We start from the raw sequence: 21697 nt of genomic DNA on the forward strand, positions 1-21697 counted from the left end.
ATAATCATATGTATCTCCCATTTACTCCCTTTAAATTCCCTATATTACAACAAAGGCTGTCCACCCAAATTCATGTCCTTTATTTGTAGCGTCACTCTTATTTTGCAGTATGCCAGATGTTATACCCTCATCAACATGACCAAAAAAGAAATAAAGGTTTAAAGGTTTAAGAGGAATAAGTAAAAATAATCATTATTCCCAGATGATACGATTGCATAGAAAAAAAAACCAGTAGAATTTGTAATATTCTAAGAATGGATAGAAATGTTCACAAAATTTACATATGAAAAATCTAGTTCACTTCTGTTTACCACCAACTACCTGAAAGTACATTAATTGAAACCTTATTATTTACTTATGCTTGTGTGTTTCTTTTAAGATTTATTTTATTTAAAGCATGCTTCTGCGTGTGTCTGCGGCAGGGGATATGTGCCCCTGAATGCAGCGCCCATGGAGGCCAGATGAGGGAGGTCATCTCGTGAGCTGGAGTTACAGGTTGTGAGGCACCCAGTGTGGGTCCTGGGAACTGAACTCAGGTCCACAGGAAGAGGAGGATGCTCTCTTAACTGCTGAGCTACCTCTTCAGGCCCTGTTTGTCTGCTTTGAGATGTCATCTCACTTTGTTCACCAGACTGGTCTCAAACTTTCTTTAAAGATTTATTTATTTATCATATATACACAGTGTTTTGCCTGCATGTACAGCAGAAGAGGGCACTAGATCTCATTATAGATGGTTCTGAGCCACCAGGTGGTTGCTGGAAATTGAACTCAGGACCTTTGGAAGAACAGCCAGTGCTCTTAACCTCTGAGCCATCTCTCCAGCCCCCTGTCTCAAACTTTTAGAGTCAAGAAATGTCACCTCAGGTTCTGAAGTAAGTGGCACTAGAGACCTGCATTTGTACACCAGCTAAAAGAGGGCATCTGTAATAGTATTCAAAATAATAGGGCATGCAAGAACAAGCCAGATAAAGTAATTAACATACTTATGAAAAATCTAAAGGGTGTTGAAGTTATTAAAGAAGACTGAAATAAGCATGGAGTCACTGGTGCTCATGGGTAGGACACAGTACAGAACCAACATAATTCTACAATTAAAAAAAAAAGGTAATTCATGATCTTGGATTTATTTGAAAGAGCAGAGGTGTATATATATATATTCATAAATCAAAACAACTAATTTAAGGGGCAGATTTTAATCCAATGACAACATAAATAGTAGAAACAACCCACAGAGTAAAAAAAAAAAAAAAAAAAAAAAAAAAAAAACTATCTTTGCAAAAAGACAAATCAATAACACAGAGAATTAAAAAAGAAATTGCGAATAAACAAGAACCCCATAGAAAAAGAGGTAAACCCAGAAGAATCACAAATAAAAAGCACCAGTGGGCACTTAGGAATGAGACAGCCCACTGCTTGCTCAGTGAGTAGATGATGCAGATGAACACCACAGTGAAAAGTAATTTCTTGTTTTCATTTTGGTTTTGGTTTGTTTGTTTGTTTGTTTTTTCAAGACAGGGTCTCTCTGTGTAGCCTTGGCTGTCCTGGACTCATTTTGTAGACCAGGCTGGCCTCGAACTCACAGTGATCTGGCTGCCTCTGCCTCCTAAGTGCTGGGATTAAAGGTGTGTGCCACCACGCCTGGCAGTAATTTCTTACCTGACAAGCTGGAGAAAAATCTACAGCCTGACAACACCAAGTCTGCCAGGAGTTGTACAGCAAGAGAGGTCAGAGAGCATTGTCTGTAGGAGCAAAACTCTGGGAAAGTGACAGTCAGGTAGAGTAATAAACCGCGGTGTGACTCCAGAATAAAGCATGACAGCGCTGACAATGATTAACTGTAAATACAAGTATCTACTTGTATGAACTTCAGCGTCAATGCTGGGGTCACAGAAAATACATGTAGTGTAAGTCTGTTTCTATGACGCTCAGAAACAGTCTCAATGAAGATGTGGTTGGTCTTGGGCAACATGTATCTGTTGATGAACAAGAGGGGGCTCGGGGGGTGTGGCCCAGCCAGTAAAGTATTTCCTGTGCAAGCAAGTGCAAAGAGCTGAATTTGGGGTCCCAGCACCCACATGATCCCAACCCGTGAGCCCATTACTGGGAAGGTGAAAATAGGAAGAGCCTTTGAGTAGATGGCCAGCCAGTGTAGGCAACTGGTGAACAGAAGGTTCAGGGGGGGAAACTCTGTCTCTAAGAATATAAAGTGGAGACGTGATTAAAGCAAACACTACCAGACATCCTCTACATGCCTCTAGAGGCCTCTACATGCACACTGACGCATGTGCATACACTGTACAGACACACAGCCGGTAATTAATAGACAACATTTCAGTTACTATTGGCTAAGAGGGTGAATGAGTAATGCGGAGGCACACAGTGAATTTTCTAAGACATCTAGCTAAACTGGCAGATATTCATTGTTGTTGTTTTGTTTTGTTGAGACAGGATTTCACTCTGTATGTCTCTCTGGCTACCCTAGAACTCACTGTGTAGACCAAGCTGGCCTTGGACTGACAGAGATCTGCTTGCCTCTGCCTCCCAAGTCCTGGAATTAAAGGCATGTGCCACTGCATCTGGCCTTTTTCAAATAAAATTTAAGCCTCTTATATCTACTTCATGTAAATAACCCATGGCATTATGCAGATGATTTGCATCAACTTACAAATCCTAGCCACTTCTCCAATACTAGGTCTATTTATATAGTCTTATGTCAAATCCACTTAAAGACGTAGAACCTTTACCCTTTACTTTTAAAATATATGAATATACTTTATATAGACAAATTATGGTAAGAAACATGCAGTTGACACTGTCTTATATCTATGGAATACTTTCTGATGAATATTTTTATTTCAAATTTGTTATAGCGCCCCTGTTAATCAAAAGACAGTTTTAGTCGACAGAAAATACAATTGAGTGATAAGTTCATCTGCTTACAGTTTCACACTAGATTTGTGGCTGGCTTAGTGGCAGATACTAGACTTCTTGTTTTCCAAAAAAGTACTGATCCTCACCACTGCCCCAGGTCATGAATTTGTTCTCAGTTAGTCATTTGTTCCTTTAAACACCCAGTGTGCATGTGTGTGTCCCTTCTAACCTCTTGCACTATACCACTGAAATTGCTAGCTGTAGTGAGGGTACCGCATTTAGAACAAAAGTGTTATGTCACTTATAATTGATACCTCACTAGTGTGGCAGTTTACTGAATGGTGGAAGTCAAACCACTTAGGCCGTAGTTTCAAAAGAACACTGTAAGATTATTATAAGAGTAAATTTATTCTTTTATAAGAATGAGAGTGTTGATTTAATTAGTTAACTTAGATCAAAGAGTTAAAAAAGAACAAGACATATTTGAAAAGTTCAAAACATACATTATTGTTGGGACAAATAATAGAAAGTTAAATGTTAGGAGAGAGATCATGATGAAAGTGTTGAGCTTCAAAAAGAAAAATTAGATAAATAAAGAGAGCAGAGAACGGATGTAAATCACGCTAGCTCATGAAGGAGAGTAAGTGAAGAGCGCAGACAGGAGGGATGGAGAAAGGGTGCTGGGGTTCAGGGGTGCAACTGGCTCAAGGAGAAACACCTTTCAATTGCAGTGTAGGATGGGGCAATAATTATGATTGATAACAATTAATTATCTATTTCAAAATAGCTAGTCGAGAAGATTTTAAAATGTTTCCACCACAAAGACATGATAGCTACCTGAGGTGATGGGCTTGTTAAGTCCCTAATCTGAGCCAGGTGTGGTGGCACATGCCTTTAATCCCAGCACTCGGGGAGGCGGAGGCAGGTGGATCACTGTGAGTTCGAGGCCAGCCTGGTCTACAAAGCAAGTCCAGGACAGCCCAACAGCAACAACAACAACAACAGTCTCTGATCTGATCACTTCACAGTAGGCATGTATTGAAGCATCACACTGTACTTTCTACATATGTAAAATGCTGCAACTAAAAATAATTTCTCAACAATATACCTGATGATTAAAACAACATATTTGTAAATATTAAGGTAATTCGGATGTTTTAAATAATTTAAGTATTAAAATTTTTTTAAATGTGAAGAAAATTCAAACCCTTTCCCCAGAAAAGGGTCTGAAAACAAATAGGCAAACAAATAAAAAGAGAAAATGCACATTCTACTGCAAGCAACCACAACACACAGCAAGACACTATGAGAAGCCAATCCTAAAGGCTGAGACTTTACTTGCACAAAAAGGAATCTTCTATCTCAGGAAAATTCCTTGAAGAGCCTTGGAGTCTGTCCCTTCCCCAGCTACCTCCCGTGATTACTTCTTTTTGCTGGGTTAGAACAGTTATACAGGATTTGCTGTTTGTCTGTGTTCAGACACGACTGTATGGATTTAGAATTGTTCATTATCATTTGTATCAGTTTGCAAATAAATTAGATTTTTTAAAACTTTTTTTTTTTTTTTTTTTTTTTTTTGGTTTGGAAGATTTTATTCCTACTGAATGAAGGCCAAATGTCTTTTATTGGACTGTGACACATACATTTGTTTTTACTAATGAGCTACTTATGTTTGCAAGCTATTGCTACAAGGTTTTGGACATTTTATGCATAAAAAAATGACTATTAGTGGGGTGTGGTAGCATGCGATTATAATCCAACACTGAGGAGGGAGATAAAGGCAGAAGGATCAGGAGTTCAAGGGTAGCCTGCATGCTACATAGCAACTCCTTGTCAACAACAACCACACACACACACAAACACACACACAGATATACACACACACACAGATATACACAGACACACACACACACACAAACACACACAGATACACACAGAGACACAAACATACACACACAGACACAGACACAAACAAACACACACACAGATACACACACAGACAGACACACACAAACACACACACACACACACACACACACACACACAGGTCTTTTTTCCATCTTGTTTCTTTGTGGTAGATTTAGGGATAAGTGAGGAAAGAGATGGTTGTAGCGTGGCATGACCTAGTCAGGATTGACAACCTACAAGATTCAGCCCCCGTAGAGAATGAGATCTGTTGACAGCATAAATCCAGTGCAGGTGGCTTTCGTTTCTACTTTTAATATGTTTGGCTAATGTAAGACATTTCATTTTGTGCTTGGCGTTTTGTTCTTGCTGCCCTTGAGACTTCAAGCAAAATGTCCCCATCTATTTCTTTTGAAAATCCCTCTTTAGTTTATAGATTAGTAAGGCTGGGCTCTCAGTTACTAGGCAATTACCTCTTATCCAGAACAGGGATAAATTAGGTTCCAAGTCTTTAGGAGATTGGGATATTTGAATGAATTTTATTCCTAAACCTCAAATCCAAAATGCTCCAAACCTTTTTTTTTTTTTTAGAACATTTGGTGTTTCTCAGATTAGTGTGTTCAGTCTGCAGTAGAATTGTGACTGTCTTTTCATTTCAGGAAATAGGAGAGCCCTGCTTCCTGGAATTTGTAAGGCTTAAAAGGAAAATGCATATGGCTCATTTACCAGAACCTGAGTGCTGCATTGAAGGGCTTCCCCCATTCACAGAATTCAAGTCTTGTGAAATGCAGGTTCCTTTTTTGATTCTCTGCTGAAGAAAGTTGATTTGAATGTGGCTGTGGTGATGCCCAGTACCTCTTCTACACATCAGCGTGAGAGAGCGAAAGCAAGACAGCATCTCACCAGGACAACTGAAAGCTTAGATGGGACGTTTCAGGGAAATGAATTCTGATGACTGGACACCAACTGGCTATCCTTTCATTGTGTCTCTAAAGCAGTCCTTCAACGTGAGCTAGCCTGGGATGGGGGAGGAAGGGCTACCACTAGCCTACTTGGTCCTGAAAGGGAAATTGCTGCCTTCTCCTGAAGTGGCTCAGCTAGACTCTGTTTACAATGGTGAGAGCCAAATCTCTCTGCTGGATTTCTAATTTGGCTAAGAGAACACACCCCAATGAGAGCTGGGAAGAGGAGTGACTCATCTCTTGCCATATTTACCACCATTCAGAGTCACATTTGCTTGAACCCTGCCTTGGGCCTGGTGTCTCCTGGGGTGCTACCTTCAAAGCAACTGATCACATTCTGCACTTACTCTTGCACAGGTTTTTGGGGTTCTCCAATAGCCTTTCAACAATGGAGTGCCAAACAGCATCAGACCCAGTCTCCTTCCAGGTCCTGCTTAGAAGTCAGAGTATCTAGATACAGTTGATTAAATAGGGGAAAAAGTGCCCCAAAGACATTTCACATCTTTGTTTGAGACTTTTTGTTTCTATGGGTGAGATAGTCACATATTATGTATCTAGAGAGAAAAAGGGTATCATTTTTACTTTTAATAATTATTTAACAGCACTTTACTTGGTGCCTGTAGATGCTCTTCTGTGATCAAGGACACAGTGGTGGATACAATGATGGACACTTTATGTATCTTAGACTCATAACAAGAAAGGGGGCAATTGATATAAAAACACGAAATCAGGGATTTGGCCCCCTTGGGCACGTCAGGGAAGTCTTTACTCACCTAGAAGTTTAGGACACAGAATCCTGGACCTGACTTCCAGAGTCACCAAATGAAATCTGGAGCAAGCTTTCAAAACGCAAACGTGTTACTCATCCTTAAGCAATTCTTAATTCAAAGCAACTGCAAACGCTGGGCCTGGTGTGCAGACCTGTAATCTCTGCACTTGGGAAATGGAGACAGAAAGATTTCAAGCTTGAGGCCAGCTTAGGCTACATAGCAAGACTCTGACTAAAACAAAACAGAACACTCAAAACAAAACCAAACAACAAATAGGCAAAGATCTTTACGCCTACCTATTGGAAGAGAGAAGACAAAGCTAATGGTTTGAGAAGCATAAAAAAGAGCAATCAACCAGTTATTCTTTTAAAAATATATTTTATTAATTTATTCATATTACATCTCCATTGCTATCCCATCCCTTGTATCCTCCCACTCCTTCCTCCCTCCCATTTTCCCCTTACTCCTCTCCCCTATGACTGTGACTGAGGGGGACCTCCTCCCCCTGTATATGCTCATAGGGTATCAAGTCTCTTCTTCAACCAATTATTCTTAAGTACTGTTGATGCTTCAAGACTTCACTCAAAATTATGAACACTTCACTTGTCCCTAAGGTAATGAGGATGAGATGGCTCCCAAACAAAGTTCTCTGTGGGTGAGGCAATTTACTGGCAAGTAGAGCCTGCTACTACACCTGCCACTCAGAGGGAAAAGTTAGTTTTCCTTGTACATATTTAAAAGTACTTCCTTCTGCTTTGAACTTCCTTCAAAAGTACAATTTCCAGGTAAGACGGAGAGTATTGAGTGTGGGGCCCTTTTTCTGAGGCAAGCTGCCTCACAAAAGGCTGGCTCCAACTCACACTATCTCTGTAACTTCAGGACTCTGTGGACCTGATTTTTCTCATCTGTGTGGTGGAGCTAAACTATTACTACAGCAGAGTGCAGTCGGGAGGGATGCAGGAGATGCTAGGAGAGTTCTGGCCCTGTGTCTGGCAGATAAGGACTATTGGGCTTGCTTGCTCTTCTCTCTGTGTTTCCCTCAGAAGAAGGCAGTGTTTGGGCACACACACACACACTTTACACAGACACCCAGACCCCGAAAAAAAAAATGCCAGGAGTACACAGTGTTCCATTCCTCTGATGCGATTTTTCCATCATAGAGGTGGAGGGAAAATATCATCAGCATCGCCTCCTGTTTTGCTCTGACATCACCACTATGAATAAAAAAAAAACCTGAAATTCATCAAAAAACAACTCTTGGGATCCCCAACTTGTGAGTAGCTATGGGTAAAGAATACGGATACATATACAGTGCCAACCAATGGTAGGCTGTCTCTCTGTACATGGAAACCATAAATGAGGTGGCATGGGAAGACCAGACTTAGGCTTTTTAAAGCAGTTAAATTCAAGGCAAACATTTTCCTCTCCCCCATGAACTGGCTGCCGTGTTTTCATTGGCGACAACAGGTACCAGACAGCTGTGATGAGCTGGGCTGCAGCTTTTTGTGTCAGTTGAGCCAAATTCTTGTCTGGGAGGAAAACAGCCTTGAATTCAGTTTACAAACTGGAAACTTCTTCGCTGTGTTCTTGTTTCTAGCCTCACTCTATGAATGGGGAAACAGGGACTGTGGCGGGAATGAGTTCGGTGTCTTAAAAACAAAATCAAAATGCTTTGCACAGGGCTGGTGTTATCCTGCTATAGATTTGATGTTTCCTTTGATTACGTATAGAGCCTTAGCAAGCATGGCCAGCACATTTTCATTTTGTCATTAAGTCATGTGAACACTTGCTTATCCATTTAGTAGTCATCCAACACACACACACACACACACACACACACACACACACACACACACACACACACACACACTTATTGTTTACCAGGAACAATTTCTAAATGGAAGTGTTGAGTGTTGGTTATTTAACCTGGGAGGTACAAATGAAGCTATGGAGAAAATGGGTCAGAATGTCAGGGTCCATACTTTTCCCAACCTATGTGACTACTGAATCTGAGAGATCTGAGAGTAAAAATAGAAAACAGTCAGTCCTTGGTATACAAGAGTCTAGGGCCTGGCAGATCCTGAAATCCACAGGGGTTCATTTAGAGTGGCGTAACCTTTGCACACACGACCTATGCAATTGTCTCACATACTGAGGTCGCCTCTAGATTACTTGTGATGCCTAATACAATATACATGCCATATAAGTGTTTTCTGTGTGATGTTGTGTAGGTGACAATGACAAGAAATGGTACACATATATTCAACAAAGGCACAGTTTATAAAAGCATTTTCTATCTCTGGTGGTTGAGTTAACAGAAGTGGCTGCTCAGGACATGAAGGACCCACGGCAGGGGAGCACAGTTAGCCAGTACGTCACATATTTAGAATCCATTCTTTTGTTTTTTTCTTTCTGTGTTTAAATGGGCGTGTGTATTTTTGTTCTTTTTTATTAGTTCTCTGAGAGCATCATACGTGTTTTGATCACATTCACCCTACTGTTCCCCATCCACCAAACACTGCGTCCTTTTCTATCAACCTCTAAAGACCAATTTGTGCTGTCCAAATATTCTTGGATATGTGGTCTTCCCCTGGACCATGGTCAACTTCTCAGAGACACACTTAGGGAAGAGTGCCCCTCCCTCTCCTAGCAGCTGACGATGGCCAACATCTCCACCTCCACGTGGAGATTTACTCTGCTGTGGGTTGTGTGCGATCACTGTGAGTTCTATACAACACCCCGACTGTGTCCAAAAGACACTGAGTCCTTGTAGTTACACTCTTTTTTTTTTAAAGATTTATTTATTATGTATACAGTGCGCATTAGATCACATTATAGATGTTGCGAGCCACCATGTGGTTGCTGGGAGTTGAACTCAGGACCTCTGGAAGAGCAGTCAGTGCTCTTAACCACTGAGCCATCTCTCCAGCCCCTGTAGTTACACTCTTACTCTCTTCCTGAACCCTCTTCTGAAATGATCCCTGAGACTTGGGAGGAGGGAGTGCAGTATGTATGGTCCACTTAGGGCCGGGCACTCTGCAGTCTCTTGTTCTCAGCACCTTGGCCACCTGTGGGCCTCTGTGTTCATCACCGTCTACTTCAAACAGGAGCTTCTCCGATGAGGGCTGAGAGATGCATTGATCTGCAGGTATAACGATTAGCCATTGGGAGTAAGTTTAATCATTTGTCAGTTCTCTCTCATGGACTGTCTAGCAATAGTAAATTACAATAACTGAGTTCTTCACTTCAACTGCTTACGCTGAATATTGTTGCTGCAGGTATCTTAAAACCTATTTAGCAAAGAGCCTTATTTCCTACGTGTGAGAGCAGGTATGTGTGTGTGAGTGCATGCACGTGTGTGCACTAACATGCATGTATGGTAGAGACAGTCATGAGGAAAAGAACAATTTTCAAAGACATTTTATGATAACTCCTTAAACTATTTACATATATCACATGTTGTTAGCCTATTTTACAGATGGGGAAAAAAAAAACCTAAAATTCAGACAGGTCAAGTAAACCTGTTAAGGTTATAGAGCTAGTTGATGGTAGAACCATAGCCCCAGCCTCCACAGATTTTTGTTTGTTCGTTTGTTCGTTTGTTTGTTTGTTTCCATTACAGAGAGGGTTTGTTAAATAGTTGAGTAGCCCAGTTAGATGGGTGACCAAAACACATGCTATCACTTTCTACTACAGTTGTTTCCGGAAAGAAGTGACTCAAAGTCAGTCTTTCTGTACAGCCTCCTGCTGGCTTTTCATCACATCAAAGCAACCTGTGGTGCCAAGGCCTGCTTGCCAGCTGCTTCATTCGCCATGTCCAGGCCTTGAGTTGTTGCTTTCCCTGTGGTCACCTTGGCTCCATGTGTTGCCATGACATTGCCCCGCCAGGCCCTAGGGCTGACAGTATACATCAGTGGCACTTACCCAGCCTCACCATTTGGCAGTGCTGGCAATGGTCCCTTCTGGGCTGAGTCATCACTTCGCGTTCCAGCTCCTCCACTCAGCATCTCCGCAAAGACCTGACACTCCCTACATGCTTACAGCTGCCCTGGGGATCCTGAGCCCTTGCATCTGTTCCTGTCATGAAGTCAACACACTGTGAAGCACAGAAAGTGTCCTATGCCTCAAAAATAGGAAACCGAAAACTTTAAAAGTTCAGTCAATATGTATCAAGGGTTGATTAAATGTAAAAAGAGACCAAACCTTGGGAGGAGCCCCTCAGCCTCCGAGTTCTCATCTATAAGGGGACAGTTGTTGCTGGAGAGATGTCTGAGTCGGTAAAGTGCTTGTGCAACATGCACAGGACTTGATTTCAGATCCCTGTAATTCACTTAACAACACAGAATGACCATGGACGCCTATGATGGCTGCCCTGAGGGTCAGAGACAGGTACGCGCTGGTGCTTTACTGGCCAGCCAGTCTAGCTGAAATGGCAAGGCTCAACAAGGGACCTTGTCTCAAAATATAAGATGGAAAAGGCCCACATGTGCAAGTGCACACACATATATAACACATGTGTAAGATGGGAATAATAAGATCAGTATAGAGTTACTGTAAAGATTAGCATGTAATGATATCGGCATAGAATCTCCTTCAAGAACAGAGTTCTGTATAAAAAATATGCAGCTTCATGCCTGCAATGCAGTAGGCTTTCTATAAGTGGTAGTAAAAATATCTATTCTTTTTTCAAATTAACATTTGGGGCAGCAGTACTCAAGGGAAAAAAACATATCCACATAAAAAGCTTGTACATGGATGTTCACGGCAGCATTATCTATAACTACTGGAAAACAAAAATATTCGAATGCCCATAAACTAGGGAAGGGATGAAGAGAATGTGATCTGCCCATGCAGTGGGATTTTATTCGGCTTTAAAAGTAAATGAGGTTCTGGTCCATGCTACAACCTAGAGAAGCCTTGGAAACATGCAAAGTGAAAGAAATCACACACCAAGGACCATTGTTGTACAATCCAGTTTGTACAAAGTCCCCTGAACTGACAAATCCACAGAGAGAGAAAATGCAGTTGTGGCTATGAGGGACTGAGGAGGGAAGGGAGTGCTCACAGACATGGGGTTTCTTTCTGAGGTGAAGAAGAGTTTGGAATCGACGATGGTGATGGTTGCACAACTCTATTAATGTGCTTAAAATCACTGAATCGTGTACTTCAGAAGGTGAATGTTAGGTACCCGAGTCATACCCAAATAGAACTGCTACTTAAAAACTGTGCAGCAGTGATGTCTTAGTTGCTAATCAATGGGCGAAGGTGTGTTGTTGGAGGCATACACTTAACTTCATGGAGTTTGCTCCATTTTTGTTTTGTTTTGTTTTTGAGAATTTTACACACATATACAATTTTTTTAAAAATTAAATCCACACTAACACCCTCTCCCCATCATCGATTCTTCCATTAACTCTGTTCCGCTCTATGGCCTAGTTAGCGATGGTCAGTTTTGACACAGCTTGACAGGAAAGCTTCCACTGAGAAATTGGCTAGCTTAGATTGGTGAGTAAGCATGTCTCGTGCGTGCATGCATGCGTGAGCGCTTGCATGCGTGCGTGCGCGCGCATGTGTGTGTGTGTGTGTGTTGGGGTGTTGATTGTTAATTGTAGGTGGACCCAGACTCTGGGCATAGCACATTCCCTGAGTGAGTAGTCCTGGAAGAAGGCCAGCTAAAGCATAGCCGGGAGGGTGAGCCGGGACAGTGAGCCGGGACGGTGGGAGAGCGAGCCGGAAGGGTGAGGGGGCAAGCAGTGTTCTTGCATGGTCTCTGCTTTGCCTGTTGCTTCTGCCCAGACTTCCCTGGGTGATAGACAGACTCTGGCTTGGATTCGTAAGCCAACAAACTTATTTCATCAGAGCGTTTTATGACAGCAACAGAGGAAAACAAGAGCTCTCCACCTGTGTGTGACTTTGCACTTTCATTGAAGATGCTTCCTGTGTCGATGCAAACGGAGAAGTGACATTTTTTTCTATCCTCCTAGACATATTTGAAATACTTAATTACTAAACTATGTGCTGTGCCCTGAGCAGTAGATGGATGGGCCTTGGCTACCAAGAGCTGAAATAATGTTGTCTTTGTATTGGGTTCATGGTTTCCTGAGAGGCCCTGCCAGGCTGGAATATTTTCATGGCATTTCAGCTTGAGAGGTCTCACAGGCAAAAAAAAAAAAAAAAAAAAAAAAAAAAAAAAAAAAAAAAAAAAAAAAAAAAAAAAGGACTTTTATCTCTAAAACCTGCATAGCTGCCTTCTTTGGAACAATTGGAAAGTCTAGTGTTTCTGAACAAAGTCTCTCATGGCAACAATCAGATGTAGCCTGCAGGTGCCTCTCTCTAACAGTCCAACTATTCACTCCTATTTGTACCCAGCTTTTGAAGGCCTTGTGTGGGATTGATCCCCTTGGGATTTTTCATTCACTCACTTATCAAATCCACCCTTGGTAGTTACTTTATACTACAAGCTCTGATAGGGACTGGGATAGTCCTTCTCCTCAGGGACAGGTCTGATAACAAGGAAATCAAACCAGTGGATCATAATATATGAACAAATTCAGTGGTGGAGATTTAATGACAGATACAGGCAGCTAAGCCAGGCTGGGATGTCCAACATGGGAGGGGGTGGGATCAGACTCCCGGAGACAACATTGTACAACTTCTTTAAAACCAACGCTTCAAAGGGGAAAACATGTCACCGTTAGCACTTGTACACGAGAAAGGACTTAGTGGTAAAAAAAAACAACAACAACAACAACAACAACAACAACAACAACAAAAAACTCCAGAACAGAGAGGGGGAAGAGAAGAGGGGGAAAAGTGGAAGATGGAGTGGGTGAAAATAGGTGGAGAGAAGAATACACAAGGGACAAAGGAGAGTAGAGACAGGAAAGAGGGTACTTAAAGAAATGCAGAACAGATTGGTCCTGTCTCAGACAAATGCACTTGATGTTTTTGTAGAATTCTAGAGTTTTGACTCAAAGGGAAATTGTGATGAATTAACCCAAGGAGAGCTTGTAGGGAACAGATGAGTCTGCCCAGTTTTCTTGTTTCCTCTTGGGAAGTTTCCATGTTCTCATCCTGAAGGGATCATATTGACGGGGTATCCTTTACGGGGTACAGAGCACTTTCCAGTTTGACAGGGGTCTCACGTGCATCTACCTGTTGTCGGGACAGTGTGATGAAGAAGCCTGAGAGAAAAGCCTGAAGTAGAGGAAATCAAGGCGACACATGATTTGGTTTGCCTTAGGGCCAGAGCAATGCGTGGCATCACGGTTAGGTTCTTAGCACACAGTGAAACGTCACTCACAGAAGCATCCAGAAACTCTATCTTGGCACTTCATTCGCCTCACCATGGCTTATTGTAATAATTCTGGACTTACAAATTGCCAAGTACATGGTCAGCAGAAGATTTAATCTCGAGGAGCAAGATGTACAATATTTAGGGCTGATTAACAGGTTGCATTTTCCCCTTTCGTTGAAAACAGATTGTTTTTCATACACTATATTTGGGTTATGTTTTCCCTTCCCTCTACTCAGCTTAGTTCCTCCCCATCTCCCCTCCCATCCAGATACACCCCCATTTCTATCTTTCATTAGAAGACACCACAGGTATCTAAAAAATTATAAAATATAATATAATCAATATAATATAAAACAGGCAAAAAGAAGAGGAAAACAGGCAGAAGGAAAAGAACCCAAGAAAAGGCACAAAAAGCAGACATAAATGCAGAGACTCCCTCCCTGCCCCATTTGCCCACTCAGGAATCCCATTTTTAAAAACTCACTAAATTAAAAGCCACCATGTACATACAAAGGACCTGTAGGGTGAAAAAGAAAAAAAAAATTATCCCTGGGAAGATATTATGAGACAAAGAACCTCCACAGATGCCATCGAGTCCTTTTTGTCTTGGTCATCCAGCGCTGGCCATGGGCCTCCCTCTTGTCTTGGTGATCCAGCGCTGGCCATGGGGCCTACCCTTTAGAGTGGTTTGTTTCCCCAGTGAGACTCTCTTGGAGAAAGCTAAATTTTCATTGAAAGGGGTTAGCAATTGGCCATGGCTCCTGGGTTAGGGGGTGAGGGCATGTGTCCACTTCTCCTTTCAGCTCTAGGACTCCATCTGGTGCGGATGGAGCAGGCCCTGTGCATGTTGCCTCAGTCTGTGAGTTCGCAAGGGCGTTGATCTATTGTTTTGAAAGCCTTGTCTCCTGGTGTCCTCCATCCCCTCTGACTCTTAACATTATTTCTATTATCTATATCTAGTTTCCACCCCCTCAGGATGGGGTCTAGATATTTGAAACTGCACTGGGTAACCAGGAAGCAAGAAACAACGGGCATATTTTGCCCAGTGGCTAAGAATGTCCCTCCCTTTGGTAGGTCTGTCTGCTGCTGGGAAGTTCTTCCTAGGATCAGGATAAAGACAGGAGTGCTTTATGAATGGCCTCTATTGAATAACATTTCATTAGTTATTTCCAAAAGAGAGGTTTTATTTTTAGATGGAATTTTTTTTTTAAATCTCCACCAATGAGTCCTCAGTACCGAGTGAAAACAGCCACTTACAGGCACTCCAATGTTTAAAATCTCAAGTTGCAATCTTCATTTTTTTGCCACCACCACCAGTCTCCTCAGCCTCTGAAGAACGTTTTTGTTGTTGTTGTTGTTGTTTTGTTTTTTGTTTTGTTGTTGTTGTTGCTGTTGTTTTCAGGTTCTTAGGCAACAAAGAACAACTGCTATTTAGAGATGCCATTTTTTTTCTGACGTCAGCCACAGTCCTGTTGCTGTGTATCACCAGAGGCCTAGACCTTTTGAGGTACTGGAGAAGCCAAGAACACTCCCCGAGTCCCAGTGCGTATGAGAGTGACCGAAAGTGCTGTACCGTCAGTAGCTGAGAAGTCCAATCTGGCCTCAGTATGGTTCCCGTGGCCCCTGCTCACCGACATGAGTTTAGGCCCGACAGCCTCGGAACGATTTGGGGTTAAAGTAAATGAGGCAGTTCTAATTATTTCCAGCTGCCTAGCATTTAGGAGCTACGATTTAGGAATAAAACTGACTTTCTGGAGCATGAAGAGATATCAGGCTTAGTTTTGCTGTTTTTAGATATCACCAGGTACATCGGGGGTTTGCCCCACCCCGGGCAGCCCACAGACAGGTTTCTGCAGCGCCCTCCAGTGGTCATGTGCCCCACAGGCCCTGCACTTCCTAGCCTAAGACAATCCTACATGTGCTATTGGTCACGACTTCGCTTTGCTGGCCTTTGACCTTTTTTGATGCTTGAACATTTACTTCCTGTCAAAGGAAGAGGCGAGAAAGACTGGGGAACACGAATGAGAAGCATGGAAAGCATCAGATGTCGCCTGGGTGTCCCTCAGAACCAGCGGGTGCTGCACCTGTTTCTGTCACCCTTGCTGTCCCTGTACAGAAGCAAGTTGTCCTATCCCCTTTTTGTCTTCTACGGTGATACTATGCACTTTCCTTTTTTAATTCCTCAGGTCTCCAGGGTGTCATTCCTTTGTATTAGATGGCGGTGTCTATAATAATATTTTGATTCTTTTTTCCTTTCGTTCAGTGTATGGTTTTTAGTTGTTTTCTCTGTGGTTTCCCTGGGCATTACAATGAACAAATCGGGTTATAATTATCTACTTCAGATTGATAGCTCTGTAATTTAATAGTACATGAAAATATTGGTCCTCCTGTTGAGCTATCTCTCCTTTTTATGGTGCTTTTTAAATCACAAAGCATATCTTTATACATGGTGCTCAGTCACTTATAATTATTACTTTATAAAATTATGTTTTAAATGCTATAGGCAAAAGCAATTTATAAAATTAAGCTATTTTGACACTGGAAAAAAATAAGCAAAGAGGTACTAATGGATAGAGAGGGCCTAGCCATGAGCTCTGAAGCCATTATAAGGCCACTGCTCCCTAAAAATGAAAGAGGAGCGCCTCTCAGTGCTGCGGGACCTCAGTGCTCCTTAGAGGCCGAGACAAGGGTGTTCCCACCTGGCTATCCTGCCTGTGTCTTTGTCAACTTGACACATGCTAGAGTTATCTGGGATGAGTTATCAACTGAGAAAATGCCTCCACGAATTTTCCTATTTATGTGGGAGAGCCCAGCCTGTAGGGGGCGCTGGCACTCCCGAGCAGGTGGCCCTGAGGTATGTGAGAAAGCAGCTGAGCAAGCCGTGGGGAGCAAGTCAGTGACCGTGTTCCTGCATCCCTTGCTGCCTCCAGGTTCCATGGCTTGAGTTCCTGACTTGACTTCCCTCAGTGATGAAGCGCCTCCTGAGCGGTACAAGCTGAAATAAACCCTTTCCTCAAGTTCCTTTTCGCCATGGTGCTTACTATAGCAATAGAAACCTAAGCCACTGATCTTTAAAAAAAGCTTCCTTCCACCTTACCCTAAGTCAGAGAAATTGGCGGTGGGGGGGAAGGGGGATGGGAGACAAAGAGAAATTATCAAGAACCTGCTTTTCCAAAAGCATGTGTCTTAAGCTACAGTAACAAAACATCTCTGTTTACATCGTTTGTAAGCAAGAGACTTAGTTTTGGAGCGCCATCTCCGCCTCCTAGATGGTAGCTTGTTGCTGCACACTCACACAGCAAGAGAAGCCCTTGGGCCCCACCCTTCTTCTAAGGCCCCTCCCCTCCTCCTAAAGGCCCCGCCTCTCATGCGTTCGAATTGGCCCTAAATTCCATCGGATTGTAGGGGAATGTTCAGGCCACAGCACCAGGTTTGTGGTTTTGTGCATGGTGTCTAGATTAGTGGCCACAGATGATTTGTGGAACACCTGTCCAGGTGCCCAGCTACCTGTTGCATTATGGTGGGTTTGTGTGGTTTGCTTGGTGTGTTTTAATTTCCTTGGCGCTGGGGATTGCATCCAGAGCCTCATGTGTGCTATGGAAGTGTCTGACCATTGAGGCACGTCCCAACCCACATCGTTGGTTTTCTTTGTAGTCTCTGAGGGATGCCCCATTTCTCCTCGTGGGTGCCTTTCCTGGTCTGGCTGAGGAAAGGAGAAGAGACTCCAGACAAGTCTCACATGGAGACTTAGCTTCTCCTAAGGGGATTCACACACCTGCTGTGCTTGGCTCACTAACTTGATGAAAGACAGGTATGCGCCACTGCACCCAGCTGTTTGGTAACTTCTTTTGTTCTTGAAGATTGATGGGCATTCTGTTTCTTAAAGATCTTTTTCTCTATTACTTTCAGAACAAACTCCCCAGTGAAAATAGCAAGAAACCCATTATGAACCAGGCCTAGCAAAAGCGCATCTGCTGCCACACAGGGCAGAAGCACCCAGTGTTCAGGTCTTTTCCTGGACTCCTACCAGGCTGTGCTCCCCAGGAGCCAGCGCTGGTCATCTTGGTGCCGCTCCCCCCACGGAGGCGCAGCTGACCTGCCTTTTAAGGATGTCAGGCGTTGTCTGTCTGCCCATGACTCTCCTTTCAGTCTTCCTTCCCTCTCTCCCTCCAATTCCTTCTTTCTTTCCTCTTCTGGTTTTATTTAATGATGAACTTGTAGAGATAAGGTGCAAACCTCATCTAAAGCATGGAACTGAGTTTTGTTTTGTAGTATAACTTGAAAACCGTTTTCATTTTAGAAGCTACTTAAGCTCCCTTTTTAAAAAAAGATTCACGTATATGTGTATGTCTGTGCCTGAGTGTATGACCACATGTATGTGTATGTATGGAGGCCAGAAGAAGACATCGGATCCTCTGGAGCTGGAGTTACAGGTGCTTGTGAGATGCTTGGCTTGTTATGTATGTGCTGGGATCCAAACTCTGGTCCTCATGACTGCACAGCAAGAGCTGTTAATAGCTGAGCCATCTCTCTAGGCCTGCAAGCCCCCCTTTAACTGTATATGTTAGTTCAAATTTCCAGGTAGAACAAACATACATTTGCATATAGGCATATTACATATGTATAACACGTGTACATATATAACATGTGTACACATATATAACATATGTATATATGCTTTTCGAGAACAGGGTTTCTCTGTGTAGCCTTGGCTGTCCTATACTTACTTTGTAGCCAGGCTGACCTCAAACTCACAGAGATCTGCTTGCCTCTGCCTCCCAAGTGCTGGGGTTACCAGTGTGAGTCACTGCACCCAGCTTGCATATACTATTTGCAGAATTTTTCAGATACTCTACTTTGTATACGTGATGGGAAAAAAAATCATCCCAAATAGGCAAAGCTATCTTAGATTTTGAGTTTTACATTTGAAAATATCATTGGGATTTGCCATTCATATAAGTGACTAAAATAGTCCAGACTAAATATTTTGTTGTGGTTTGAAAGAAAAACGATGTGTGAAATTACCAAATAGAAAGAAAACACTGAAGTTTTGTAATTACTAGTAAAGTTAGGGAGTAGAGATCTCGGGTGGCAAGCTCACTCTACATTAGTTCATTTTGTACTGACTCTGCTTTAGCCATTTCATGTGCTTATTGATAGAACTGCTTGTGGATTTGTTGGCTGAGCCATACTTTGTGTCCTAACGACAGGAAAATGAGAAGAAGCCTTACTTCTCACTTCAGATGTCCTGTCTAGTGTGGTCCACGAGGTCCACAAGAGAATCATTTTATATACAGTTCTCCCCACTTCACCCACCCAAAACTGGTCATCCTCCTTTTAGTTAATCTGGGGTCTTTGGGATCCTCACCCTCCTCCTCCCTCCTCCTCCCTCCTCCTCCTCCCTCCTCCTCCCTCCTCCTCCTCCTTCCCCTCCTCTTCCCTCCTCCTCCTTCCCCTCCTCCTCCCTCCTCCTCCTTCCCCTCCTCCTCCTTCCCCTCCTCCTCCCTCCTCCTCCTTCCCCTCCTCCTCCTTCCCCTCCTCCTCCCTCCTCCTCCTCCTTCCCCTCCTCCTCCCTCCTCCTCTTCCTTCCCCTCCTCCTCCCTCCTCCTCTTCCTTCCCCTCCTCCTCCCTCCTCTTCCTTCCCCTCCTCCTCCCTCCTCCTCCTCCTTCCCCTCCCTCCTCCCTCCTCCTCCTCCCTCCTCCTCCTCCTTCCCCTCCTCCTCCCTCCTCCTCCTCCTTCCCCTCCTCCTCCTTCCCCTCCTCCTCCCTCCTCCTCCTCCTTCCCCTCCTCCTCCCTCCTCCTCCTCCTTTTGGATGATGTGACTGAATCATACTGTGTTTTTTCCCACACAGGGCAGCCACTGATCATAATGTGGATAATACAACCGAAATACTCAGGGAGTGGCTGAAAAATGTACAGAGACTGTATCACTCTGTGGAGTGGAGGCCGATGGATGAGCCAGTGTGAGTAAACGGCGCGAGCTGCACACACTGTCTTCCTCGCTCACTGGTTTTCCAGCCACCTGGGCTTCTGATCTTGAGGTGCACACGGACTTTCATTGCCATCCTTTCTGCCTCTGAGTTGCAAACGCGGCCTTTTCTTCCATTAACAGATCTTCACAACTCCCTGCTCCTCTCTGCTCCTGGGCTGCCAGCCAAGCTATTTTCAACAGCTTATAAACAATAATGGTGATGGTATATATTTTAAATATTGATTTTACTTATTGCTTTTCTAGTATGAACTGTTTTATTTTCAAAGACTCAGGGTGAAGGTTTGTATATCTTCCCTACTTATCTTACTTTTATAAGTTACATCTTGAAGACCATTGCATAGCAATCTTTAGTCACTTTGGGCTGCATAGTGTCTGTCTTATCTATTGTGACTATTTAGCCAATACCCTAATGAGGACTATATGGGATATTTCAGTCATAATATAGAAACGTCTTAGTCACTCCCATCTCCAAGTCATCCCACATACTTATATTTTCTTGAAAAAGAACACTAATAGGAAAAAAATGTAATAGTATATACAGAGACTATTACGTATGTGGTCATTTTTTAGACTGGTTTATGGACTGGAGACTAGATAATCCAACAATGTCTGTCTGTCTGTCTGTTGGCATGCTGGACGGCCAGAGAAGCCAGGAGCTTCTCAATCAATGAAAGTGGAAGCCTTAGCACAAGAGAAAGGAGCTTCTGGTGGGAGAATGGTTTGCTTGCAGCCCCACTGGGAGGTTGAAGGAGCCAAAGGCTGAATTCCGTGGTGAGAGGAGTACAGTGTTTGCTCCGGCAGTGGAGCCTGCATACACCATCTGGCCTGCTTCTTTTCCCACCTTTGTCCTACCAGGGCCCCCATCTATTACAGTGCTGCCCACATTTGGGGTGGGTCTTCCCTGTCAGTTGTGGTTCCATGTGCCAATCATCCTGGAAATGCTCACACAGACATACCTGCAATTTATTAGCCCCCTCAGTGTCTCTCATCTAACCATGCAGGTCCTCAAGATCAACACCCGAGATGCCGTATCTCCAGAGGAACCTCCCTAAGATACATTTCTTTGCCACAAAGACTCAAACCGATCTCAAGTACATATGGAACAAAGTTCAAATCCCTGAGACAAAAATCTAAGATTCCCATATTTCTTATTCTTCCCCCAAAGAAAATATGCTTTATCTAGAATGTCAACTTTATTTCCAACTCTCAGCTGCTCCAGAGGCAGGTCCTGGAGTGTTTTTCTTTCTTTGTAACTAGCTACCATCCTAAATCACAGACACTAGAGAAAGCAGCCATTTTATTCATGTGTAAAGATTTTTTTTACTTAGATTGCTTATTTTCTATGCTGTCCTTTTGACATAATGCATTGAGCTGGTCTTAATTAACTGTAATTTATTTAAGCTTTCTGAAGCTGACCATGAGCTTTTGGCAGGGGCACAATATATAAATGCTGTCTATTTTCCCTCATCACTGTATGTTTAGCAGGCACCAAATCAAAACTTGCTGGATGAACAAATGAGTGAATAAAATAAAGAATAAATGTATTTTGTTCATAAGGCCACTATGATTCCAACTTTAGGATTTATAGAAATTGAATGAATAAATAGCCTGAGTTTCTGCACAGGAAAAGCCATTTATTAAGAGCCAAATGTGTAGAATAAAATAACAAATGTCATTGCAGAGCAAATATATTCTTCTAGACTCTATTACATACATATATAGACACACCTAATGGTTGAATATATCTGTGTACATATAATATCTGAAATCCAAGTCTATGGTCTAAATAGTAAGCGAGTTTATCAATTAAGTTTGAACACTATATAAGACTTTAAGTAGCCCTTTGCTATTTCTTATGATGGAATTTAGCCTAATCTTTAAAAAGTTACACAGGAAGAC

The 21697-nt window shown here is 42.7% G+C and overlaps 1 protein-coding gene across 1 annotated transcript in view; it reads left to right on the forward strand.

Moving 5' to 3' along the window:
- Colgalt2 (collagen beta(1-O)galactosyltransferase 2) overlaps positions 1-21697 on the forward strand; it is a 92852-nt gene that overhangs the window by 35944 nt on the left and 35211 nt on the right. The window contains exon 2 of the mRNA XM_051147571.1: positions 19659-19769. Within this exon, the coding sequence (XP_051003528.1) occupies positions 19659-19769 (111 nt within the window). The remainder of the gene's footprint in view (positions 1-19658; positions 19770-21697) is intronic.

The sequence above is a fragment of the Acomys russatus genome, chromosome 6 (assembly GCF_903995435.1).
Source record: "Acomys russatus chromosome 6, mAcoRus1.1, whole genome shotgun sequence".
Taxonomy (NCBI): Eukaryota; Metazoa; Chordata; class Mammalia; order Rodentia; family Muridae; genus Acomys; species Acomys russatus.